Below are 25,785 nucleotides of genomic sequence, written 5' to 3' on the forward strand. Positions count from 1 at the left end.
ATAATTTTCTGGCTTGAATAGTTTCTAATAAGATGCCTGTTTTAATTCCTGTCTTTGTTCTCCTGTATGTAATATGTCTTACTTTCTCCAGCTATATACAATATTTTGCTGTTTTCACCTTGTGTATAAGACGCTCTAGTGAGGTTCTGGTTTTATCCCTAATAAGTTTGCTGAGCTTCTCAAATCTGTGCTAATAATTGTCATCAAATTGGAAAGTTTGAGCTATTGTTCCTTTAGATATATTTCCCATCTTCCATGGGACTCTAATACATATATTTACCACTCTGTATTGTCACAAAACTCACTGATAAAATACTTTTTAAGACCTTGGTGCTGCAAAACCTGAACTGAACTAATATGAGGCAGCTTTGTCTTCACCACTTCTAGTGGGAGTAATCCAGTTTCACTCAGAAAGAATGAGTTTAATTACGGGCTGCTGCCAGCCTCTCCTGAGATACTATATAATATGTGGCATATGTGCCTACTTTCATTCCTAAAATTAGAAAAAGTGTGAAATCGAAACACATTTGGTGCTAAGGTTTTCAGATAAAATTGGAAAACTGGTATTCCTAGTTCTGTTATTTTCCCTAAAAAACAACCATTAAAGTTCACAAAGCAAGTTCCCAAGAATTTTTTAAAAGGAGACTAATTATGGTACAGTTTTGTTGAAATATGGGGTAGGTATTACATGAACATGAAAAATAGAATGGAATCTACAAGTAATCTAAAATTTACAGTATAGTAAAATACCAGTCCAAAGAGACTAGGAAACATTTGATAATTGATTTGAATTCTCTCCAATCTGACATTCATTTCCCCAATTATATGTGGGCTTTGAACTGATTTGGTATTTGGACTCCATGATAGAAACACTGAGACCTCTCTTCATCTCACATTTGGCTGCCTGGACAGTTGGCTAGGCTTTATATGTCCAGCTGGATCTCTGTCCATCTGTTGAAGAGTTGTCTGTCTGGCTTCTTAAAGGTCTGGCTAGTGGCTGGCCAGCCCTAGGTGAGGCTGTATGATTTATACATTCCCAGTGTTGATCATGCTTTGAAAATATAATTTTAATATCTCTATTAGATATAATTTAATTTAACAGATACATAACATAATAATTTATAATATATGCTAATTATAAGATATTGTGTGGAATATTAATTTCAAATTTTTAGAAGTAGTCTCTATATAATCATCTTATAATTACAATATTCATAATAATGATATTTAGTGATATAACATTTACGTGACCTAACATTATCAGATGCTATTTTAGTTTCAACATTGAGTAATTTAATACTCCAAGACATCCCAGTAAGGCAGGTATTACCATTAACATCTTTACTACATTGGTGAGGAAAGCCAGGTCCTCAAGAGTCTTAATTAATGGGTCTGAGGTCACAAAACCTGTGAATGCTGGGCACTGAAATTTTTCACCTGGATCTAGAGGGCACACTACTCACCAAGCTAACAAGTTCACGATCATAAAAGCCATGTTATGTAGTTATCTTTTATTATTATATTATACATTCACGTGCTTGTCATACTCTAAAGTTTTTGTTAATTATACAACTTATTAAATGCTTAAAGTATACATTTGTATATTTAAATTCATTATGTGTTATCAATCTCTATTTATAAAGAATATTACCATTTGCTCTTACATACTTATTATATTTTTGTTTCTATAAAATATATAAATTTTCTTATGAGAGGAGTTATTTATTTTATTGTACTTTTAAAGAGTTTATTACACATTGTGTATTCCTAAATTTATTAGGTCAATATACCTCATACATACATAAACTTATATATTGCTTGTATTAAAGTACTGTATATATTTCTTACTACTTATCTATTGCCTGGTGTACACAGGTTTTATGGTGCCATATTATTGGTATTCGTTGCCCTAAATATAATGTAGTTAATTATAAGTGTACTAAAGGCTTTTGCTTAGCAATTGCTGAAAGTAGGCTAAGAGCACCTTCACTCCAGGATAAGCAATCATTAGACGGAGAGGTCAACAATGTCATGTCACTGTTTTACCAGTAGGGAAGCTGAGGCCCATGGCACTTAGGGTAACAAGTCCAGGGAGCTTCAGTTTGGAAGCGGCCTCAGAGTCTTTCGAATCCTAGGTTTCCCCGTTTCTCGGTGGTCCCTTTTCCACACCTTCTCTATCACTTCCTCCCAAACTTACCACAGGAAGTGACCACCTACTCGCTAGGCCTAGGACCAGCCCCCCGGTGAGTGCCTGCCTGCCCTCCTGCAGCACAGCCTCGAGGTTGATCAGGGCCAGGAGGATTCTTCCTGGAAGGCCCTCCTGGGAGGGAATCCTGCGGGAAGATGGAGCTGGGGGCTTCGTTTCGTGGAGCTCAGGGTTGGGTGCCACTCACCTGGCTAGGGGGACGCCAGAAAACAAAAGCTAGTAATTTGGCGGGCGACAAAGAGATGCAGAGATACGGATTAAAGAGTCACCCAGAGAAGCGGCACGGGGTGTCCCAGGGAGAGACAGAGAGACCCAGAGCAAGCGAGACACACGCCTAAAGCAGGCGCGTCCGCATCCACCCTCAAAATGCAAACACCGACAATTTTTGAATTGGTTCGTCTTGTCCTGGACGCCTAGGTCCCCCGCAGTCTTCAGGATGCGACTCCTGGTAATTCCCAGGATGAAGTCGCATCCCACCTCGGTCTCCTCTAAACTAGTGTGGATTCTCTAGGGGCGGGCCCCATCCGAGGCACCGCCCCCGTCCAGCCGGCCAATGGAGGCGCGTAGAGACCGGCGCGGCACGGTCCCCAGCCAACGAGGAGGCAGACGCCCCTTGAGGCCACGCCCACAAAACGCCCCCTTTAGGTCTGGGCGCCTAATCTGGTTGGCTCCGCGTGCGGCTCCTGCCTTCACCTGTGTGGTAAGCACCCACTTTTGCGGGTCTGAACAAGTCCTGCGCTTTGCTTTCGCAACCCCATTCTCTGGAACCGCGAGAATGTTTGTGAATTGCAGACGGAGGCCGCTGAAGCCCTGGACTGGCTAATTATAGAGATACTTTAGGGTCCGAGTCCTAAAGGCTGATCCGACTGCGCGCGGCACTCCGATTAGAAGCGGCGAATGCCCATCAAGCATCCATGCCCTGCCACTCCCTCTCTGGAAGGACAGAAATTGAAGTTTCCTGGATTCTGAGAGAACACGTTGGTTGGTCCGGCACTGTATCCTAATGGATACCGTGGATTGGGTCTTAGGATGCAAAATACGAGTAAAGAGAGAAACCTGCAGGAGCCTCCTGTTAGGTTCAGAGACGTCAGTCAAGGGATAGGCGAGTACAAACGCCAGTCAACACAGTTCTTGTGAAGGTACCACCCGAACCGGGCGGAAGGGAGAGAAAGAACTCTTTTCGATTGGGCCACAAGGAAGGCAGTCCCGCCCTCTGTGCTCCACGATTGGTTAAGCTCAAGCCGTGCCCCTTACGTCAGCAGCCACCAGTTTGACAAGTGGGCAGCTCTTGCCCCACTTGCCGCTTCCGCCGGGTTAGTGGGAAGGAGTCCGAAAGGGGCTCACTGGGTTCCCGACCAGGTCCGACGTAGATCCGGGAGACGCGCGCTATCTGAACGGTGAGGGAACGCTAATCGGCGGCGAGAAAGAGGCCCCACGAGGAAAGAATGAAGTTCTGCAATCGGAAGCGTCTTCCGTGAGGCGTGGCTTCCGGAAGTGTGGCGAACCCTCAGCAGCACCCGGAAGTGTGATGCTGCTGCTGCTGCTCCTGCTGCTGCTCCAGGAAGTGTCGGTGTCCGGCGGGGGAGATTCAGGGTTGAAACAGGTGTTTACGCATCTTTGTTTCCTACCGCCCAGCAGTCTCCCTCTATGGAAAGTGTTGGAGGGTGCAAGTATTTGGTCTTGGTTTGAATGTCTGTCTCATCCTGTTGGAAACACGGGAAACAAGTGCTAGGGATGTGTGCAGGGGGCCTGGCTCTGTAAAAGATTCTAAGTTTCCTTTGCTGCCTGTCACCCTTGATTCCCCTCCCCTCCAGGGATGTGCAGATGGAGGCCGGAGGGGACAGTGCTGCCCCATCCCCCGGGGCCGAGGAAGGCTTGGAGGACCTGCCGTTCCCCAGTGAAGAGACTGGAGATAGTGGAGGGATTCACACGGCTGTGCCCGATCCCGGAGACGACGGGGACCTGGAGGAAACAGGTGTGCCCTCCCCTCGCTGGGGTCTTGGGAGGACTCCCAAGGGATTGTCATTGTTGGACAGGGGAAGGGAGGATCTTTTGGAGACCAGTGAGGAGTCTTGGGACTCAGGAAAGTAGCCTGAACCATAACCTGTTCAGTAGGAGGGCACAGTTGGCTCACTGGTGTAATTTGACTCATCGAGAAATAACAAGGAAGTTAGTGGGTATCAGCTGACATTCACTGAGTGCAATCCTGTGGGCTGGGGCAGATGCATCCTCTTATGGGAGATCAAGGAAGGATGAGAGAAATTTGGGGTATGATGAGGGACTGTCCCAGTTTGTCCAGCAATTTCTCCATTTTAGCATTGGAAGGCCCTTAACCTGAGAAACTTCTCAGTTCAGGGGAAATCAGAATGTATTTAGTGTGCTAAATGTATTTTATGTCATTGAGGATTCAAGAACAGTACAGTTGTGGTCCAAGAGGGTCTTGGGACTTTAGGGTGTTTTGGCCAATGAATTTGTAAAAGAAAGTCAACAGGGTCAAAGGAAGGACTATTTAGAAGCTAAAGATTGGGGGAGGTAGGGTGTTAAGTCACTGGGGTGCGAAAGGGATTAATGAGTGTCTATGGGTACTCAAGAGTATTTATGTCATTGAAGGACCAATAGAAGGTTGTTGAGGGAAGTCTTTAAAGAATCAATGACATCAAGTAATAGTGGTTATTAGTAGGGAAGGGGGAGTCAGTGAAATTATGTGGAAAATTGGGATCAATAGGGGGAATATTTTGAAAACAGATGTTAGTGGATGTGTAAAGGTATCTTTGGGGAATCAATAGTAGTCATTGAGGAATCTTTGCTCATAGATCACCTTGTAATTAGTTGATGTTAATAGAGTCTTTAGGAAGAAATAGCAGACATCACTGAGAAAAAAATGTGAGGCTGTTTAAGACTTAGAAATTATTGGTAGGTAATGGCAGTTATTGGGAGGGAGTAGTTGGTATTTGGAGTTTGGGGAGTACTGGCATATGTTACTGAAAGGATATAAGTTCACTGGATTTTACAGAAAAAAATGCAGAGACGTAGTTGCAACTGGACAATAGTGACTATCATTGGGTGAATTAGTAGACGTCAATGAGAATCAGTGGGTGTGGCAGGGAAACAGTGATTGTGGTATTTTGTGAATGTAAATGATGGGCATGGGGAAGGGCAGAGGAGGTCATGAAAGTCCTATATGTTATTGGAGGTTAACCATGGTCTTTAGTGGAATGCAGGGAGTAGACATGGAGTAAAACAAATTGTGGGTCGGGGGCAGCCATTAAAGGTGTTAGGGATGATACTGTGGTATAATTGGGCTGTTAGTGGATCTCAATGGAATTAAACAGGAGGGAATGGGGATTAGTGGGTATTAATGGCAACTAACCACCAGAAGAATTAATGAATATTACTGGGACTGTAAATGGTTGATCAGGAAAGTTGACAGGGGTCGTTAGGGATCAGCGGACATCAGTCAGCAGGCTAGGGGAGTTAGACGGTAGGGAGCATAGGTATTATGGATGGTAATGGTGGCCGTTGAAGGATGAGTAGATACCAAGAAAATAAAATAAAGGTTCATAGGAATTAATGGGGGATCGTGTAAAATGAGAATATTAATAAACATTCAGAGACAGTGGGGTGCTCAGAAGACTTGAGAATGGTGGTTGTTGAAAGAAGAGTAATTGGTCTGCAGGGGCATAGAGGGGCCAGTGACAGTGACAGCATATTAGGTTATTCCAGTTGTGGGGGATCACTGGAACCTCAGTGCTGGAAGACATCATTAGGGAGATCCGATCTCTGGGAGTCATTGAGCAGGGGAAGGGCAGCAAGGGAGATACTCAGAGGTCTTTGCATTCAGGGGCTGCTGTGGGACTGGGACTGGTGAGGATTCAGTGGGTTTTTGGGAACCTGAGTTAGTTGGAGTCCACAAGCAGATGACCCACCAGGGGCTTCCTTTCAGGATCCAAGGCCGAGGACCAGTCACCCAGCCTCCTGTCACAACTGCCCCAGTCAGAGGCCCCATCAAGTACCAGTGAGCACTGGAGTACTGCAGCCTCGGACAGTAGTCCCATTCATGGCCCGGAGAGTGACTCCAGTGGCGGGGACCCCAGTGGCGGGGACCCCAGTGACGAGGACTGGCGCAGCCAGCGGAAGCATGTGTTTGTGTTGAGTGAGGCTGGCAAGCCCATCTACTCACGGTACGGAAGTGTGGAGGCGCTGTCGGCTACAATGGGCGTGATGACAGCCCTTGTGTCCTTCGTGCAGAGTGCTGGAGATTCCATCCGCGCCATCTACGCTGGTGAGCGAGGGGGTGGGAAGCAGGATGAGAGGCAGCCACTGGGAATGTAGCTGGCTGGCTGGAGTCTGTCTGACCAGCCCTGGGTAGATCTGTCTCTGCCTACCTGAGGCTCTGTCCAGACCGGCAGGGTCTGGCTGTCAGAGGTCCATCTCTCCGGCCTGCTGGCTTCTGAGTGACTGATACGCTGGGCTCTGAGTGATTCAGGAATACCCTCTTGTTGCCTGAGGGCATGGCTGTGGGGACTGAGGTTGGGTGTCCTGCCTTCATGAGGCTTCTTGCTCCATTTCATCTCCCACCACCCACTTGGTGCTGTGTTCTAACCTACTCATCCCTTGACATCCCATCACATTTCTACAAAGGTCCAATTTTCCCAGCTCATACTTGTCCTAGCAGGTGTCTGCAGAGCAGTGGTGGGGACTTGGGCCTGGTGTTGTGTGCTGGGGTGAGGGGGCAAAAGAGCTCCGCCCCACTCCCAGTCACTCCTGATACAGCTCTACCCCTCGCCCTGCCCCTTCCCTTCCCCAGAGGACCACAAGCTGGTGTTCCTACAGCAGGGCCCACTGCTGCTGGTGGCTGTGTCCAGGACTCCTCAGTCAGCAGCGCAGCTGCGGAGGGAGCTCCTGGCTGTGCACGCCCAGATCGTGAGCACTCTGACACGAGCAAGCGTGGCCCGCATCTTCGCACACAAGCAGAACTACGACCTCCGCCGCCTGCTGGCTGGCTCGGAGCGGACTCTGGACCGGCTTTTGGACAGTGTGGAACGGGACCCGGGTGCCCTGCTGCTAGGGGCCGTGCGCTGCGTGCCCCTTGCCCGCCCATTGCGGGAAGCCCTGGGTGCCCTGCTGAGGCGCTGCACAGCACCCGGGCTGGCACTGTCAGTGCTGGCAGTTGGGGGCCGGCTGATAACAGCTGCCCAGGAGCGTAATGTGCTGGCTGAGTGCCGACTGGACCCTGCAGACCTGCAGTTGCTGCTTGACTGGGTGGGTGCACCAGCCTTTGCGGCAGGTGAGGCCTGGGCACCTGTATGCCTGCCCCGCTTTAACCCCGATGGTTTCTTCTATGCCTATGTGGCCCGACTGGATGCCATGCCCGTCTGCCTGCTGCTGCTCGGCACCCACCGTGAAGCCTTCCATGCCATGGCTGCCTGCCGGCGCCTGGTGGAAGATGGAATGCGGGCCCTCGGTGCCCTGCGTGCCCTTGGGGAACCTGCCAGCCTCTCTAATGCCCCAGCAGCCAATGCCCCTGCCTACAGTGTGCAGGCTGTGGGGGCACCTGGTCTCCGGCACTTCCTTTATAAGCCACTGGACATCCCTGACCACCACCGCCAGCTGCCCCAGTTTACCAGGTGGGCCGTGACCCTGTGGGTGGTTGGCCGGGTGGGACAGTTTGTCCAACAAGGATGGTCAACCTAAGAGAGGAGATGGGCCAGCCAAGAAGGCCCTCCACTCACCTTGCCCTCCACCTCCCTCCCCCATGGCAGCCCAGAGCTCGAGGCCCCATACAGCAGAGAGGAGGAGCGGCAGCGGCTGTCAGACCTGTACCACCGCCTGCATGCCCGCCTGCACAGCACCTCCCGACCCCTGCGCCTCATTTACCACGTGGCTGAGAAGGAGACGCTGCTGGCCTGGGTGAGTTGTGAGTGAGCTAATGTCCCACTTGAAGGCTCCTTGCCCTCCACTGCACTAGACCTTTTCCTGGGCTCTGCCTCTGTCTATAACACTGTCCCCACCATCACACACATCTCCAAACTGCAGAAGGATTTACCACTGTGTGCAATCCCATGTTAGCCCCACTGTTCTTCTTCTTGTCCCCCATTAGCAACCAGTCCAGTATCCTGACTTGCAGGAGACCCCATTAACCATTACTGAGCCCCTGAGTCCCCACTTTCCACCACTACAGTTTTGATTTCTTGAGTCCTCAGCACACCTCAGTCCCATGCTGTGCCCTCTATCTGGGTTTCCTTCTCTGGGCTCCTGCCTCACTTCTTGTGGATTTGTTAAAGGTCAGCCCTTCTGGGAGGTCAGTCAAGGGAACCCCATTGGAAATGGCATGTCCCCCTGGCTCTGACATTTGTTAAATAATTTATTGCAAATCTGTTGTGTATTAGGCATTGTTTTAGGCAGAGGATTTTAATTTTCAATTTTTTTTAAGTTTCATTTTCAAGTAATTTTAGACATAGTTGGAAGTTGAAGTTGGCAAAAATAATACAAAGACTTAACATAAAGAAACCAAAGATTAACATAAAGTCACCAAAGATTAACATCTAATAAAGCCACAGTAACTTATCAAAAGCAGGAAGTTAACATTGGTTGAATAACAGTTGATCAACAGACTTGATTCAGATTCTACCAAGTCTCCCACTGACGTCCTTTGACTGGTCTAGAATCCAGTCTAGGATCACATGTTGAACCTGTTTATTATGTTTCTCTGGTCACATTCTAGAACTGTTCTCAGTCTTTTCTGCCTCATGACCTTAACACTTTTGAAGAAATATAGCTTGTAAAATGTCCCTCAACTTGGGTTTTTTATCATGAGTAAGTTGACTCCAAACTTTTTGAGTAAGAATACCACAGATGTGATGTGCCCTTTTCTGCATTGTCTTAAGGGATTAGGATGCCAGTTTGTCCCTGTTTTTGTTGATATTGACTTTGATTACCTAGTCTGCCACATTTCTACATGATAAAGTTAATATTTTCCCCTCTGTAATTAGTAAATATCTGTGGCATTCATGCCAGTGTCTTCTTTTTCATCATAATTTTACCACTAATTTTAATATCTGCTAATGATTCTGCTTTGCAGTAGTCATTAGTCTAGTGTTTGTCCAATGGTGCCTTTTCTAACCCCACCACCCTTTCTAGGATAAAGAAAAATTTTTCTTTGTTCCACTCATTGAATTTTTAATTTTATATCAATATGGTCTCATGAGTTTTTCTTTAATTTTCAGTGGCTAATCTGTTTTCCTAGCATTTATTTTGGTGCTAAAATTGTCTGATTTAGCCAGTGGGACCCCTGATTTAGCTAGGCTGATGCCTGTGTCTCCTGCCGTGTCTTGTCTACTGTGAGCACTGCTTACTTGACTCTGCACCAGGCCTGGACTCATCCATTTTTCCAAGATTAAAGTGAACTTTTGTACATTTTAATGGAGATTGGCATTTAAAAACCAAGATAGGGGAGGCCCAGTATTTAAAGTCAGGTGGTCAGGGGAGGTCTGCTGAGGAGATGGCCTTCAAGTGGAAAGAAGTAGCAAGCCATGTGGTATCTGGAGGAAGAGCACACCTAGCAGAGCGAGAGCATTCTTCCAGTTCTTTGCGGTGGGGCTGGGCCTGCCTGTGTTTTCCTGCAAGGAAAGGCCAAGGTGATTGGGACATGGGACAGATGGAGCCACGCAAGAGTGGTGAAAATGACACAGAAAAGGTGCTAGTGATGTGGTGGGATCAGATCTCAGGCTATTGTGCAGATTAGAGTGAGTTCCTCTTTATATCATGCCCAGGTCTTAAATGATGAAAATACAGCAGTGTGGAACTGTATAATAATTGCTCATCGAGTATTAAGCACGGTTGTTAATATTATCTCCAGCCCACAGATAAGCAAATCAAGTGCCAGAGAATAAACCACATACTCCCCGAGACAAACACACACACACACTCTCACACACACACACACACCCACCAACAGCCAGCATCCCTGTTAAAGCCTCTAGTTCCAGCTGACCCCTAGACTCAACTGAGAACCCTTGACCCACCTATGACATAGTAAGATCAGGTTACCCGCCTTAGCCTAGTGTCCAGGGAGTACCAGGTAGAAATGTTGCCAGGTACATCTTCTAAGCTGCAGGAGATAAACCTGGGGCTGGGTTTTGGTGGATAGGATTATCCACGGCCAACTGCAGCCTCTGATTCTGTCTCCTTTCAAACCCCCAGGTGACCTCCAAATTTGAGCTCTATACCTGCCTCAGCCCCCTGGTGACAAAGGCAGGTGCCATCTTGGTAGTGACCAAACTTCTGCGCTGGGTGAGGAAAGAAGAGGACCGGCTCTTCATTCGTTACCCACCTAAGTATTCCACACCCCCAGCCACCTCTACGGACCAAGCTCCCCATAATGGCTTATTCACTGGACTCTGAATGGTGGTGCTCCCAGACTGCTGGGAGTGACCATCTTGGGTCTCTGACCTGGAAGTGTGGGTGGGTCGGTTGTCTTTGGCTGGTCCCTGTCTCCCCAGGCAGGCAGGCAAGATCCAAGGCCTGCCCACAAATGGGAGATGAGTGACAGCAGCCAGAGATAAAGGCTGCTCTTCCAGCCCCTTCATCACTTCCAGCCTCACCTCCTCCAGCCTCTGTCAGGGGCGGTCCCCTTAAACCTCTTCCTAAATCTGTCTCCTCATTGGACTGTCAGTTCAGAGTGTCCAGGGCAGCCAGGATTTCTGGGGTGGTCCAAAGGAGCTCTAGAACTGGGAATACAGGGTCAGCCTGTACCTGGAACTGACCTGAAGGGTGTTTTAAAGAGAGGAAAAACAAAACAAAAAAAAAAAAAACTGTACGTAAAAGGCTTAAAACCAAGCCCCTAAGGATACTCCTTTGCCCTTCATGTATTTGTGTTCATTTGTACCCTACCAGAAAGCAAGCTGCGTGGGTCTACACTGGCTGCTTCTAATAATAATGAGAAGGTAGCCTTCCTTGAAAAAGAGGACATGTAGTGCCTGGTCTCAGACAGTGGCCAGGATCAGGAATTTTTTGCATAGGAGGTGCCCTTGGTGTCTAAGGCTCGTTGTACTTCTCTATGAAATGGACATAACTTTGTCTCGTAGGCTATTTAATGAAGTTTTGCAAATAGAACGGGATTCAAACTCTTATGGCACATAACGTATTTATCCCAGACTTTGGCAACCTGCCACAACAAAAGCATCCTGAATAGAGACCTCCTTGGTTTGTGTGTGGTTCCCGTCCTCACCACCCTCCCTCCTTCCCTCCCTAACCGCCCCAGTGCCCTAGTCCTGCTCCTGTTGAACCTGTTACTGCCTCACAGTGGTGCGCATGCGTGCTAACTGTCCATCAGGAGCGCCCGGTACCCTGCGCCTGCTCAAAGCAAATACTCGTCATTCCTCCACCCCAGGTCAACCGATGGAGTGAATGTGTCAGGTCCCAAGCAAACTGCCCTTCGCCCTCACGTGGGTGTTATTTTTTTAACTTATCGTTGACCCAGGTGCACAAACAAACCCCGCGTTGGAAAATGGCAGAGAAGCTGGGTTCTCTGAGCGAAGAGCCCGAAGCGCAGGAGCCCGCTGGAGGTAGTGTGAGGGTCCACGGTGGGCACCTGCGGCCAGGGCTGCAGGGAGGGGCTCGGACCCTCGACAGTAACGAATAGCGGTAGCAGTAGATAGTTTAAAAATGAAATTTTAAACCTTTTATTATTGAAAGAAAACCGTTTCACACCGTGGCGTTAAGTAACATGCACAGTCTCTTCACCCAGATTAACTCTTGTCAACTTTATTAAGCATGTTGCTTAGGTGTTTTGTAGTAAGTAATTCGGTGTGCGTATCTTCAAACAAAACCGGGAAGGGATGTTCTAGCAAAAATCACCCAGCTGTTGCCACCCCCAAGAAAATTAGCGTATTCTCCAGTGTCATTATTTCATACCAAGCCTAGATCCCATTTTACAAAAATTCTTAAATCTCCTAATGAGAGTGGCTTTTCCACAGCTTTTCTTAAATTGGCTTTGAGTTAATCATAATAGCTCATCCAGAGTAGTGATAGGGAGGTGGCATGGCCTGGGGACTCTTGGAAATTGCAATCTAGCCAAAAGGAAAGGGGAAAAAAAAAAAAAAAAAAAAACTTCCCAGGGCTTAAGTAATGTACTAAGATGCTGCTAGTGATTTTGTTAAAGAAATGTTCAGAATGTACCAAAGTCAAGAAAAAGAGCATGATGAACGCCTTAGTACCTGTCACTCTGCTTCACAGGTCTGGGTTCCAGCTTTCCTCTATCTCTAACTCCCCTTCCTGCACACCCTTCACCCCTCTGTATGAATAAGCACATCAGACTGCATCTTACAAGACTCACCTATGCAGACATCAAAATGATGATGATCTTCTTGTCTATTATCTGTCCTAGGATGTGAGCCTCATGAGAACTGAGACTGGTCCTTGCTGTTTTCCAGCATCTGAAACAATGCTTGGCACATAGTTGGTGCTCAGTGATTTTTTAATTATGTGAATAATGAAATAATTTGAATACAGAGAATTGTCTTAGATTAATCCAGCTTTCAAAAAAAGGATAGAAATAAGACAGATGCAAATAGATCCCATTTATTAGGCTTTTAGTATAGAGGCCACTGATTTTTTAAAAAACTTTTAATATCAACCTTTCAAATTCCTCAGTTAAAGTTATGATTAACTTCATCAGCAATGGAGAAAATTGAAAATCATCAAGTTACCATTTCTAACCCATCAAATTGGCTTTATAAAGGAAGGGATAATATCTGGCATTGATTACTCTGTGGAGATAACAGGCTTTCTTTTGCCTAAGAGGAGAACTGGCCAGAAAGGTTTTGCTAGGGGCAGTTTGGCAGCATGGGTGTAGTATCATCTCAGTCACCATGCTAGGTTGACGTAGGAGAGGGGACAGCTGCATGAACCAGGAGTGGTCTTCAGAATGTCATTAATGGAGGCAAAATACAAGAAGTAATCACAGCAATTGCTAAATCTCGGTATGTTCATGTACATTGTGGGGTGCCTGTAGGTGGGTTATTTTTTAAGAAGCGGAAAAAATAACTTCTAAATGGACATGATCATTGTTCATTGACAGTAAGCTCCAAAGGAAGTCATCATCACTAGTGAAGAGGGAGATGGTCAGGTATCGCCTTTAGTGTGTTAAACACAAGAAATGAAGAAAACATACAGCCCACCTGGTAGCTCTGGACAGGGGACTAGGATTTGGGGATGGTTCAGAGCAGAGGCATTTCTGTGATTTATTGTTTCGTTTTTCTTTTCAAAAAATGTAGGTATTACTGTGTAATTCTAAAATACAAGGGGGAAAGAGGGAAAAGTGAATGGCATCTGAGGCTCATATACTAATACTGGATCAATATTAACATCCAGATTTCGATGGTCGTACTGTGGTTACTTGGTGGAGTCCTGTGTATATAGGAAGCATACACTGGAATATTAAAGAGTAATGGACCAAATGACTGCGACTCGTGGTTCAGAAATACTCACAATGGGGAATCTGATAGAAGAGCAAATGGGAGCACTGTGGCCTGTTGTGACAACTTTTGTTACATGTGAAATTTATTTCAAAATAAAATGTTTCAAAGGGGATTCATACTTCACAGGCTGCTTCCTGGTGTCACATGCAACTTTTAAACATTTACAAGATGTTAGATTCCTTAAAAGATGGATATCGCTTTCTCTTGGCCTCATGTCTAGCACTAGAACATTGCAGGGAAGAAATACACAGGTGAGCTTTTGCAGAAATAGTTGCCAGAACCAGCTAGGAAAGACGGGACAATTGGGGGACATTATATGTGTCTGAGCATTATGTGATATTCCATGATGATTTTTCACCTTTTTGGGTGTGATTTTAGGACTAGGGTTATCCTAGAAAATGTCTCAAAATTATGCCTGGGGATGAATGTCAAGGCGCCTGCGGCTTGCTTGAAGATACTTGAACACAAGGAAAGAAGCTGTCAGCTCTGGGCCATGAGCACCTTGGAGTCCACAAAGGCGTCCTTGTTCTCATGTGCATTTGAAATTGTTTGAAATTTGTTCACAAAATCTTAAAACATTGACAAACACTTCTCCTTGTTACTTAAAGTAGTTTTGGTTTCCTTTCTAAAAATTAAGAATATTTTAATAATTAAAATGTCTCAAGAGGGGACTCCCAGCTCAGTGTGATTGTATCTGGGCGGAGAGATGGAGGGCCAGGGAGAGGAGGGGGAGTGCCATTTTTAACTTCACGTATTTCTGTGGTGCAGAACTTTCTTAGAATGTTACTAGTAAGAACTGAACGGTCGAACTATCACTAAATTGCTGGCCATTTACTTCTGGGAAGGGGATGACTTGGAGAAGAGGCTCTTGGTGATAGGAGACTTTTAATTCCATGTTCTACATTTGTTCATTATTTAAGTAGTTTACAAATTAAAATGCCCAATTAAACTAATTTATAAAAGATTTCAGGCCAGACCAAAGAATGTAAAGAAGGTGAAGGTAGAGATGCCATCAAACACTTCAACAAAATAAGCTCAGGTTACAAAACTCTGATTTACAATATGATTTTTAAACCACTAGAGAATTTCATCCTACAAATAGGCTGTAGTTAACTAATCTCCTAAGCAATCTTCAGGTCACTTCTTTATTTTAGGATTTCAAATAGTGAAGCAATAAACTCCTTGCCCATCATTCTTAACTATTTCCTTAAGATATGTTCCTCAGAGTGGAATTTCTGATGCAAAGGAGATGAGGAAGTTCTTGATATTATCGCAAGGTGTGAAATGAAACACCGTTTCTCCCTATCAGATGGGCAAAAAAGGAACGGGGTTGAAAATTATAGTTGGCAGGTAAGAGTAGGGGGAAGTTCCTTTGTGGGCCTCAAAAATGTGGAGGGCAGTTTCATAATATGAGCCAGTTTAAATATTAAGCATAACCTTTGTTGCCACAGGTGGCCCCTGCATCATGTTCTCGGGGTATCTAGTTAAATACACACAAATACAAACACAAAGAAGGATGTACAGGGATGGTGTACTAGGTAAAATTGAGCTCCTCCCGAGCTTTATACCCACCAGAACCTCAAAATGTGGCCTTGAATGTAGGGTCTTTGCAGATACAACTATTTGAGATGATAGGGTGTGTTATAATTCAATAAGGAAGGAAATATGGGCACAAAGATCTACACAGAGAGAATGGTATCTGGTGACAGACAAGGAGGGAAGGCCTGGTTTTTGGTACTTTGTTCCAGCAGCTAAGAAAAGCAATATGGGTGGCCATTGTGGCACTGTGTGTAAATAATAAAAGGAGGGAAACAGCCTAGAAGTCCATCAGTAGGAGATTGCTCTTAAATTATGGTATATCCAGGCAGTGGAACATTGTGTGGCCGCTAAAAATAAGATCACCAGTATACACTGTCAAATGAAAAAATACAAAATGTGTGTAATCATGTAAAACTTACTACCATTTCCACAGAAAATGGAGTTTATGTTTGATTATGAATTAAATGGCTTGTAACAGTTATGACCTCTGAGGACAGGAGTAGGGGCCCCTAGGGTCTGAGGGAGAGGGGCATTTCGCCAGATGCTGTTGTGGGAAAGCATTTCTGCGTTCACTTTTTTGCTACTGTACGTGTATATGGGCTGCATTTCTGCCTCATTTTCCTTGGGGAGAAATGGTCACTGGGTCTTGACCTTTTCTCATTGGTTTAAAGAATTTAAGATGTTTTGAAAGTGCTAATATTTTCCTGTGGGTTTTGTGGTGGTTGTTTGAATTTTAAAAGTAATAAAGTCTCCATGTTAAAATGTATACAGAAGTATATATGGTGAAAAGTGCCTTTGTTTCAGTCGGGATCCGAATAAGGCCTATTTGTTGAATGTTGATGGATACCTGCCTCAGTATAAGGTTTTCAACATAGAGTTTTCCTGATCCTTTATTTTCTCCTTCACAGTTTATTCGTTGAAGAAAACAGGTTTTCCTGCAGTTTCTCACAGTCTGCATGATAATGATAATGATGATAATGTCTCCAAAGGTGTCATTTACAATGTTCACCAGCCCTTTGTATTTCCTTTGAAGTAGTATTAAGATAGGGAAGCCTGGGGTGATTCCCTTTATTTTGTTTATTATAGGGCTTTTGAGGGGGAGAATCCCCCTTTAGTAGTGTTAGTTCTCAAGAGGCTTATAACATCCCGTGGTTATTTTTATTAATGTTAGCAGCCATGCATATCCTTGTCTGCCCGATTGCATTGGTTGACCTTCAGAATAACATTGAAGAGCAGCAGTAGCAAACACCCCCTGCTCTCATTCATGAGTTTCATTAAGGGAAAAGTGGCCATTAGAGATTCTGCTTCAGCTAGCACACCCTTGAACTTCAGGGACAAAAGACAGGGGTACTACTGCAGGGGACCTGCTCTGTCTGGAAATGTGACCGTCGGCTTAGCCTAGGCTTCCACCCAGGGCTGTCCACAGAGCCCACAGGAACTTCCTTCCTCCCCTTCCAGATGGGCCTGGACCTTCCCTCCACCCCTTCTGTCTCTCCTTGGATCCTGTAATTCTAGTTTTCATCTCCACAGGGCAGGACAAGTCTTCAAAGAAGACGGGAGATTTGCTGGCAATCGTGAAGAAACTTCAAAAAGGTCTTGTGTCTAGGGTCTAAACCTTGGGCTGGGTTTGAATCATAAACATGCTTCCAACCCAGATCCCTTTACTCACAACCTTGAACCAAAAAGACAGCCCTACACTCCAAAATTCAGGAAGTCTAAGAGAATGGAAAATCTACTCTGCTTACACACACACACACAAACCAGTCAGCCATTTCCTTGGTCCACAGGCGAGCAACAGCTGCTTTTAAGTTGTTAAGTATCTTTACAGAGACTTGAAAACAAATACATTCCTAGGCAAATATTCCTTTGTCTTCCCTTTGATGTACAAGCTGCAAGTGGCCATGTTGCAAAGGGCCTGGGGCCACCTTGCAGGTACCCACATCAGGGCTGGAGCAGAGTGCTGGCGCTGGGGAGGCTGAGGTTAGAGCCCCAGCCCATTCTCAGCTTTGGATGCTGAGCTCCACTGGTCTACGCCAAACAAAAGGGAGCCCCTCCCCCATCCTGTGGCTCCTGCAGAAGAACTTGGGACCCCTGCCTAGACTGACACTGTAAGAAGATGACCTGACCTTCTCCAGTAATACAAAGGACCCCTCAGCCCCCAGAGACTTGTGGGATGTGATAGCACTGCAAAGAGGCCCACTCTCTGAAAGGTACAGGTGGAGGAGTTGGTGACCTCAGAAAACCCAAGCTGAGTTTATTAACTCCAGACTGTCTTGGGTTGGCAGTGAGACCTGCCAAGGGTGGGGCAGCTTTACGCCCAGCTCTACCCACCCAGTTTACCCACCATGGAGCCAGAGAGGGATGGGACTTCTCCCTACAGTGCACTGAAACAGGGACTGAGAAGTGAGAGGTGACTCCTAAAGGGACAGTGATCTCCCTGTCACCGGGGAGCTGGCCAGCTGCCACCCACAACATGAAAGCCTTGTCCTCCTTTCTCAGGAGGCCAGCACCAGAGTCCAGGTTAGCAGAAGCTGACCTGCTCTGCCTAGCTGTTCCCAGGGTGGGCCATCCAGGAAGCCTCCACTGGCTCCTGCCTCACTCAGGATGGCATCTATGGCCTCCACGGCCCAAGGGGCCCTGAGTGACCTCCCCTCCCACTTCCTCCTGCTCCTCTCCACCTGCTGGCTAGACTCCACCACACCAGCCCCTCCCTGCTGCCTGGGACACAAGCCTCCCCCTCCTACCGCAGGGCATTTGCGCTTGTTCCCTCTGCCTGGAACGGTTTCCTCCCCATGCTCTCCCCGCACAGACCCCACTTGACTTGGACTTAAATCTCAAGAAGCAGCTTTACCCTGTCATTCTTCAACACCTCTCCTCAGGTTACTTCCCTGCACCGCAGCCACTGCCACCCAAGCTCATATGTCTTTGTTCAATGTCTTTGTTCTCCCCCATCCAGAATGTAAACCCTGCAAGGCGCCTTGTACAGGTCCCAGCACACAGCAGAGGCTCAGTAAATGTCTGTTGATTGATAGCAGCAGAGGCCCTGGGGCAGCACGCACCACCCCCTGCTCCTGCCCTGCACAGCCAGGCATCTGTCTTTTCCCACTCAATCCTTCTTCCTTTCTTTAGAGGGAAGCCTGGAGCCGCAGATTGGGGATCTGATTAACCGGATCAATGAGCTTCAGCAAGGTAAACCTGGGAAACTCGACTGGCCAGCTGGGCCAGCAGGAGAGGCCTGGATGTTGAATGCCTCCGGGTCCACATCTGTAAAAGCCAGGCCCCTCCAGGGCTGTTTGGAGATGAGCGTGTCATGGTGTGTGGTAGCACAGCAAGGCCAGAGGCTGCCCTGACACAGTCTTCTTTCTTTCTTCCTTTGGCCCAGCAAAGAAAGCCAACGAGGAACTAGGGGAGACCCAAGCTCGCCGGGAGGTCTTGTGTAAGGAACTAGACTCCTGTAAGTGGGGACAAAAGAGGGGCCCAGAGACCCTGTGACCACTGCTGGTGTTCCTGCAATGGCTCAGGGCCCTGGCAAAGCTCTTAGCCCTCCCAGTCCAGACTGCCTCTTGCTGTGTGACGTCGTCTTTCAGCTCTCAGCTCCAACAGCCCAATAGGCCCAACTTGATGGGATCGTCTAAAATTAGATTCCCACCCTCTTTCTGTTCCTCTCACTCTCCTGTTTGATCTGCCTTTTTTCAAAGCATTTATTCCCACCTGGCAGGTCACTGACTTCTTTATGGTCATCTCTCTCCTCAGTGTAAACTCCGTACAGGCTTCAGGGTGCCCACTCCTTTGGCACTTACAGGGAATGTGGTCCCTGAGGTGAAGCGGGGTCAGGAATTTCCCCGTGGGAGATGGGTACAGAGGTAGTAAGAACATATCCTGCCTCTCCTGGGGCCATGCCATAACTCCCATGTGATTTTGCCCTTGACATGAAGGGGACATGAGATGTGTCCCCCAGGAACTAAAAGTGTCCTTGTGCTTTCCAGTGAATGGAGAGAAGGTGCACATCGAGGAGGTCTTGAGCAAAAAGCAAGGTATTTACCTGCTGCTTCCTTTTCCTTCTTCTAACCCTACTTCACAGAAACCCAGTCCCCAGAGCAGCCAGAGGAGTCCTTCCCACTGAAACCCAAGTCCCTGTTGTGCTCAAATCCCTCCCTGGCTTGCCTCCTCACTTGAAATACACACCCGCGTCTTCTCAGTACCTCCCGGTGCCCAGCGTGATGTGGGGCCCCCTGCCTCTTTCCAACCCTGGGCCCCCAGGAGCTCTCACAGCGCCATCTTGGTTCCTTTCTCCACAGAGGCGGTGATGATCCTCCGACAGCACTGCCAGGAGTGGGACACTGAGGCGCCGAGGTGAGAGGGCTACCCCAGCTCTGCCCATGGCCACCCCAGCTCTGCCCCACTCCTTCTCCACCCTGAGGAGGAGGGAGCAAGAGTGAGGAGAGAGAATCTTGACTCCACACCCCTCGTGGCCCTTTCTATAGTACAGCATCCAGACGAAACTTCCCTGGTCATTAATTTTTCTAAATGGTGTCAATAAGAGTGATTGAACAGTTTAGAAATTGTTATGAACTTCTTTGTCAAATAAATTCCACCCACTGTTGTTAGTCTCTCCCTATGACCCATCCAGCTCTTCCATCCATCCATTCATTTATCTATCTGCTCATTTTAGGTCCCCAGTCGTCATTTCACCTGCCTGTCCGTCTGCCCCGCCCCTGCTCACTCATTCATCCCTTCACCTACCCAGAGAGCCAGCTGCATTGCGTCCAGTGGCCATACCTTCAATCTCCCTCTAATCCTCTTCTATCCATCCAACCATGCATTCATCCCCTCTACACCTTTCCCATTATCCCTTCATCTAGCCATTTATTTCTTCCCCAGCCACCCATCCAAAGATCTATCCATCCTTCCACAGTCCTTCCATTATTTCTCCATTGAACCATCATCCCTCCACTCACCATCTCTCCTACAACCACTCATCCATCCAGTTAACTGTTCATCCATTCTTCTCTTCGAATCTTACTTAGCACCGTCCTATGAAAAAAGTCCCATGTCCCAAGACACCATGACTTTAATTGCATAGAGAAACTTGATAATAGGTACTTAATGCATGTGTGCTTACCACACTACATGCAGTCTGGTGAATGTTTATGTTCATTTATTTACCTAATCCTCACAATACACCAGTAGCACCTTTTATGTATGGGGAAAGTGAGACCCGGAAAAAGGAATAAGTAAACTTGTCCAGGATCACAGTGGAGTAGAATATGTAGGCTTCAAGTCAGGATTTTATAATCCATTTTACTAAATTACCACACCCCTAATAAAGTTTCTTGGGAAGGCTCAGTTCTGTTGGGAACAGGCAGAGCAGAGTGGTGGTCTTGACAGAGGCCCATGAAGGGTCACTTTCCACAGAAGCAAGGCAGTGGGTAAATGTGAAGAGGTGCCCCACCCCCACTCCTGCTGGAGAGAGGGGCTCAGTCAGAGAATATGACTGAAGGTGGTCTTTCTCAGGAAGCACATGATGCAGGAGCACATTCCTGTCCACAACTCTCTGATTTCAGAATCACAAAGAGAGAAACCTGGGGTAACTCCAAAGCCTGGAGTCTGGAGGGCCATTGGGTGGAGTGAGAGTGGGACTTGCCTCAGGAAATGTTTATTGGAAGAGGAGACATTGGAACCAAGGCTGGAGGGTAAAGCCCACGAAGGGACTGCAGCAGAGAGAGCAGGGGGCGGTGGTCTGAAGGCCTAGGCATGAAGAGCCCCAGACCCGGCCACGCTGGGTGTTGGTCCTAGCCTGGGATCTCATTCCTGGGTCTCCGTCCTCAGGTTGGATGTGGAAGAGCAGCTGGAGGATCTGATGGACCAGCACAAGGACCTCTGGGAGTTCCATGTAAGCCATGATTGCCTGCAACCAAAGCCACTCCCCCCTTGCTTCAGTGTCCCTGCGGACTGGCCCAGCGCCCGCCCCTACTCAGGCCCAATGCCATGTGATAGTCCCTGACTCTGCTCACCTTTCCCCTCACATCTGGACACTTTTCACCACGCACCACCGTCGCGTCCAGCATCCCTGGGGATTGTCGCCATAGCCTGCCGATCTGCTTCCCTCCTGCTCACGTAGAGAGAGTTCACCTGGCGGTGGCAAATGGGAACCTGGAGAAAGCCTTCCTCCAGGTGTTAATGGGTGCTTTGGGCAGCACCCAGGCAGAGAGAGGCTGTGGTGAACCCATGTTTGCCACCCCAAACTGGCTGGTTGGAGCATACCCAGAATCCTACCAAGGAAGCAGGTTGGACAGGTCCTGTACCAGTGGGAAGGCCTCTGAGCAGGACCATCTGAGCGCAGAACTGAAGGGAGTGAGGGACGAAGCCCGGCACTGTGTGGGTGCGCGTGTTCCTGGCAGAAGGAAAGCCTGGTGCAGAGCCCTGAGGCGGAACTCTGCCTGGGACATTTGAGAAGTTTGACGAACAGCAAACAGAATAGAGGACAATGTGGCTGGGGGAGAAATGAGAGATACACAGGGACATAGGGCTGCCCTCGGGGGAAGTAGGTCTCCAGCCACCCAGAAACTGCAGGTCGAGTTAATAAGGGTATGAGTGAGTGGCCTAGGGTAGGTAAGGGTCTGGACAACAGGGATTAGAGGGACCTTATTAAAGACCCAGCCTGGTCATCAGATCTTTTGTGCCAGAAGCACAAAAGGGAGAGAGTGGGAGATGCAGCCAAGAACAGACGAGTGACAGGTCTCCTCTGTCCCCGCAGATGCTGGAGCAGCGACTGGCCCAGGAGATTGGCATTCTAGAGCGCAGCAAGGAGCAGCTGCTGGCAGAGAGTGAGCCTGCAGCTGGGTGGGCAGTGGGGACCCCAGCAGTGGGCGCAGCGCTGATGCCCTGCCACCCACAGGGACCATGCTTCAGGCCAGGCTGCAGGAGGTGGAGCAACGGCTGCTCTCGGCCCGGGAAGTTCAGGGCGCCCCTGCAGAGAAGCTTGGGTGAGTGGGTGCCCCTTGCGGGGTCTTTGGACCCGTCTCTGGCTTCCTAACGCCCCCCTGACTCTCACTCTTCGCCCTCGGCTCCTCGGCCTTGTCCCCGCAGGCTGAAGGCGGAGTTTGAGAAATTCGAGGGACAAACCGGGAGTGCCAAAGTCCCTGAGGTCCGCAGAGAAGAGGTAGGAGCAGGGGAGGCAGGCAGAGGCGGAGTCCGTAGAGGGGAGCCGTGGGGTCCTTGGAGGCCCTTGGAGAGGGCGTGAGAGCAGGGTGGGCAGGGGCGGCGGATGTGGGGTGCCTCACAGGACACCGGGAACCTCAGCCTGACCTCCACTGCCCACAGGCTGGCCACCAGCTCCCTTCCACCCACAACGAAGAGGACTTGGAGCAGCAGGTGGAGCTGGCCCCAATGTCCCCCTAGGCCAGTAAGACCCCTTCCATCCTGTCTCGACCTTCCTTCAAGGCCTGCCAAAAAATAAAAGTGGTGATTTCAGATTGTCCTCAGGCTCCACGGCTCAGTCTGTACTCCAGGGGTCACTGGGGATGGGAGCTGGGGTCAAGCCTGGGGGTCACAGGCATCTAGAGCACCGGGGCAGCGCCAGACTCTACCCACCCCTCCTGCAGAGCAGATTAGTGCATAAGTGGGTGTCAAGTGGTACAGGATAACCTCGGGGGACCTCACCTGCTAACAAGGATGACAGGGATTGTGTTAAAGACCCAGGCCAGGTCCTCAGGTCCTGTGAGTCTCCTGAGGTCCAGAAATGCCCCTGCCTCCCTGCCAAGGTCTCTGCTGTCCCCACTGTTTCCCACTGACCTCAGACCACCCTTGCCCTCCACTCTGGGGTTGGGCAGCAAGGCTGCCCCTTCCACCTTCAAACACTCCGAGCTCTGCATCCTCGTATGGGGTGTCCATCTCGTGGGTCTCCAGAGGGCTTTTGCATTCATTCCTAGGTCTGTTAAAGATGTCAGCTAGAAGGCTGACCCTGGGGACCCAATTCCAAACGGCACCTTGTGTCAGTCGCTACCCATTTACTAAACATGGATCAAACAAGCACTTGCTGCTTGTCTGCTGTGTTCCAGGCACCATCAAAGACCCTGGCTTTAACCAGGGTGGACAGGGATGTCTCACCAGAGAGGATGTGTGAGTAGGGAGGTGACAGGAGTCAGGGAGTGAGTCACACAGGGAAAGGCGTGCCTGGCAGAAGGCAAGTCTCAGCAGTCTGTGAGGTGGGACAGCACTGCGCTTTGTTTGAGGAGCCATCTGGCTGAGCAGATCAGGTGTTGGGGGGGAGGAAGACATCACTGGGGAGTGGCAGGGCAGGAGGGAGGCTGGGCGTCTTCTGGTTGAACAGAGCATTCTCAGAAGAGGACCCGTAGCACTGCGAATCCTCAGTAAATGTTAGCTGTCACTTACGATATGATTCCTTACCCTCCATCCATAGGGGAGTGAATCTGAGATGTGTGGATGAATCCCATAGACCAGGCACTTATGTCCTTTAAGTGGTCACTAAATGGTTCATATCATTTATTGTTGATATTTCTAAGCTACCAACGAGGAAGACTAAGGTGTGTATATCTCTTAGAACAGAGATTTTATAAATCATCATTTTATAAATTTTATCATTTCATAAATCATCATTATTCTTGTCATTCCTAATTCAGAGATGAGGAAAATCAAGGCTGTAGTTAGCTTCAATCAATGTTGGATCCCAGCACTGTTGCTGTTGTTATCCCAAGTCCACAAGTGAGGCCCCAGGTCTGTAATAGCAGCCACTGATCACACCCAGCCCCAGGGGGCTCCAGACCTGGGCTGTAAGCCCCTCACCCCACAGACACTGCATGCCTGCTTTAGGCCAGCTTCCAGGGAACTTAAGCATTTTCTTTATCAGTGTCTTTGTGTCCTACATGTGGGGACAGTGGGGGATATTCTGCTGCAGTCTGGCTGGGCACAAAATAACCAAGCCGCCATGAGGTACTTGTAGGTTCAAACAGGAACTACTTTATTGCCCGAACTCCACCAGCACTCCATGCGCACTTCCCAGGAACTCTCTCAACCTCCACCGGGCTCCGATGGGAATCCGGAGAACTCAACGGGAACTCCAAAGTAGCTGCCGCCCGAGGCAGCAGGAGCCGCCCTATTCCCTAGCCGCCCTATTCCTGGAGCGGCCCTATTGCCGGACTGCAGGGTCCATATACAACTCAATCCAGTCACAGCAATTATCATCTTAATGGCTCGCTGGCATCACCTCTTAACCACTCCTGGCAAAATGCCATGCGCCATCCCAACTTGGCTGTGGCTCTCAACAATATTTTGCTGCTTTATCACTTTCAACCTTCAGTTCAAATCCTGGTTTTCCTGTTGGCTGACTTGGTGACCTCAGGCAAATTGCTTAACATCTGAAACATAAAGCAATTTTGGAGTGATACCCGCTGCACAGAATGTACTATACAAGTGGCAGTTGGGGAGCAAGGCACCTGCTGAAGTTAGGCTCTTACCCCTCACAGAGACTGGTAGACCCTGTTGTCTTCTTTGCCATTATATTTCAATGAGATGGTTCCCAGGTCCTTGACAAAGGCATTCCTGACCCACACTGGTGGTAAGAGGCTTCTTAGTTTTACAAAGAGTTATATGCATTTCAAAGAGACTGAAAAAGAAGAAAGTTTCCTAAAGTAGTTGCTCCAAGAAAAGGCAGGCATGGGGGAATCTCTTGTTTCCAACAGGGAGAATTAAGCCTTTTATTTCTAATTTGTATTTGTCCCCCAGTCCTGGGTAAGTCACTTCATTTACCTGGGCTGCTGCTGCTGTTTCGTTTTTTCTTCTTTTTCCTCTCCTATCTAGAAAGAGTGATCTACACCAGTGTTCACAAATTTTAGGCATCCATTTTTAGGCCTGACATAAGTCTTTTGAAGCCCAGTGGTACCCATCACCTTTGAGCTACTTAAAAATTCCTCTCCTATGTGGTCATTTGCAATAAAGCTCACTTGTTTCTCATCCTACCCATCCAAAGCCAGCTGACCACAGTAATACCCACGGGTCAACACCAGAGCCACATCAATAAGTTCCCTGCTTTGCACGTGTTTTCTTTGAAACTAGCCAATCCACATCCTTCTTGGAAAGCCTAAGAGATAGGCTGATGATCCTTCTTAAGGGCATCTCCCCACAGGCCCTCTCTCCCCTGCTTTCTCCACTTCATCCACTGGTTGAGCTTCCTGCTGCCTCCAGACTTGCCCTCGGCACCCTTGACCTCCCGGGACTTGTTCTTCCTATTCAGTATTTTGTCTTCACCCTCATTGTGTTGTATCTGAGACAAACTTCACTCCTTCCGGTCAGGGTTCTCCCAGAGCGTGGCAATCTCGGGAGGAATAAACTGGACACAGTCAGATAAGAGCCACAAGGGAGTCAGTGGTGTAGATGTCTCCTGGGAAAGGGACCCTGGCTTTAGTGGGATGCTCAGACACTGAGCAATAAGCAGGATAAATAGGTATCTTGAAAGATACACCAGAACCATCCAGGACCACCTCCCATTAGGGGAGAGGTGGAATTTATAGCCACTTTACATGGAAGCCTTGGGACCGACTC

The 25,785-nt window shown here is 48.2% G+C and overlaps 2 protein-coding genes across 2 annotated transcripts; both read left to right on the forward strand.

Annotated features, from left to right (window-relative positions):
- The first annotated feature begins 3,486 nt into the window (after positions 1-3,486).
- Positions 3,487-16,003, forward strand: Mon1b (MON1 homolog B, secretory trafficking associated). Its single transcript, XM_027933013.2, has 6 exons — positions 3,487-3,809; positions 4,021-4,181; positions 6,150-6,488; positions 7,014-7,833; positions 7,969-8,116; positions 10,409-16,003. The coding sequence occupies exons 2-6, from the start codon at positions 4,031-4,033 to the stop codon at positions 10,607-10,609; spliced, it is 1,659 nt and encodes a 552-aa protein (XP_027788814.1). The 5' UTR covers positions 3,487-3,809; positions 4,021-4,030; the 3' UTR covers positions 10,610-16,003.
- Positions 16,004-18,273: 2,270 nt separating this feature from the next.
- Syce1l (synaptonemal complex central element protein 1 like) lies at positions 18,274-22,705 on the forward strand. The gene is made up of 8 exons (XM_071604442.1): positions 18,274-18,414; positions 18,608-18,679; positions 19,212-19,259; positions 19,524-19,578; positions 21,055-21,118; positions 21,983-22,052; positions 22,124-22,211; positions 22,315-22,705. The coding sequence occupies exons 4-8, from the start codon at positions 19,532-19,534 to the stop codon at positions 22,466-22,468; spliced, it is 423 nt and encodes a 140-aa protein (XP_071460543.1). The 5' UTR covers positions 18,274-18,414; positions 18,608-18,679; positions 19,212-19,259; positions 19,524-19,531; the 3' UTR covers positions 22,469-22,705.
- Positions 22,706-25,785: the final 3,080 nt, after the last annotated feature.

Source organism: Marmota flaviventris, chromosome 18 (genome assembly GCF_047511675.1).
Source record: "Marmota flaviventris isolate mMarFla1 chromosome 18, mMarFla1.hap1, whole genome shotgun sequence".
Lineage (NCBI taxonomy): Eukaryota > Metazoa > Chordata > Mammalia > Rodentia > Sciuridae > Marmota > Marmota flaviventris.

Bases quoted from the DNA above. Each gene is read 5' to 3' on its own strand.
- Mon1b (XM_027933013.2), top strand. From the start codon at position 4,031: ATGGAGGCCGGAGGGGACAGTGCTGCCCCATCCCCCGGGGCCGAGGAA. The intron at 4,182-6,149 runs GTGTGCCCTCCC...GCTTCCTTTCAG, and splicing joins CGGGGACCTGGAGGAAACAG to GATCCAAGGCCGAGGACCAG. The intron at 8,117-10,408 runs GTGAGTTGTGAG...TCAAACCCCCAG, and splicing joins AGGAGACGCTGCTGGCCTGG to GTGACCTCCAAATTTGAGCT.
- Syce1l (XM_071604442.1), top strand. From the start codon at position 19,532: ATGATCCTCCGACAGCACTGCCAGGAGTGGGACACTGAGGCGCCGAG. The intron at 19,579-21,054 runs GTGAGAGGGCTA...CTCCGTCCTCAG, and splicing joins TGGGACACTGAGGCGCCGAG to GTTGGATGTGGAAGAGCAGC. The intron at 21,119-21,982 runs GTAAGCCATGAT...CTGTCCCCGCAG, and splicing joins AGGACCTCTGGGAGTTCCAT to ATGCTGGAGCAGCGACTGGC.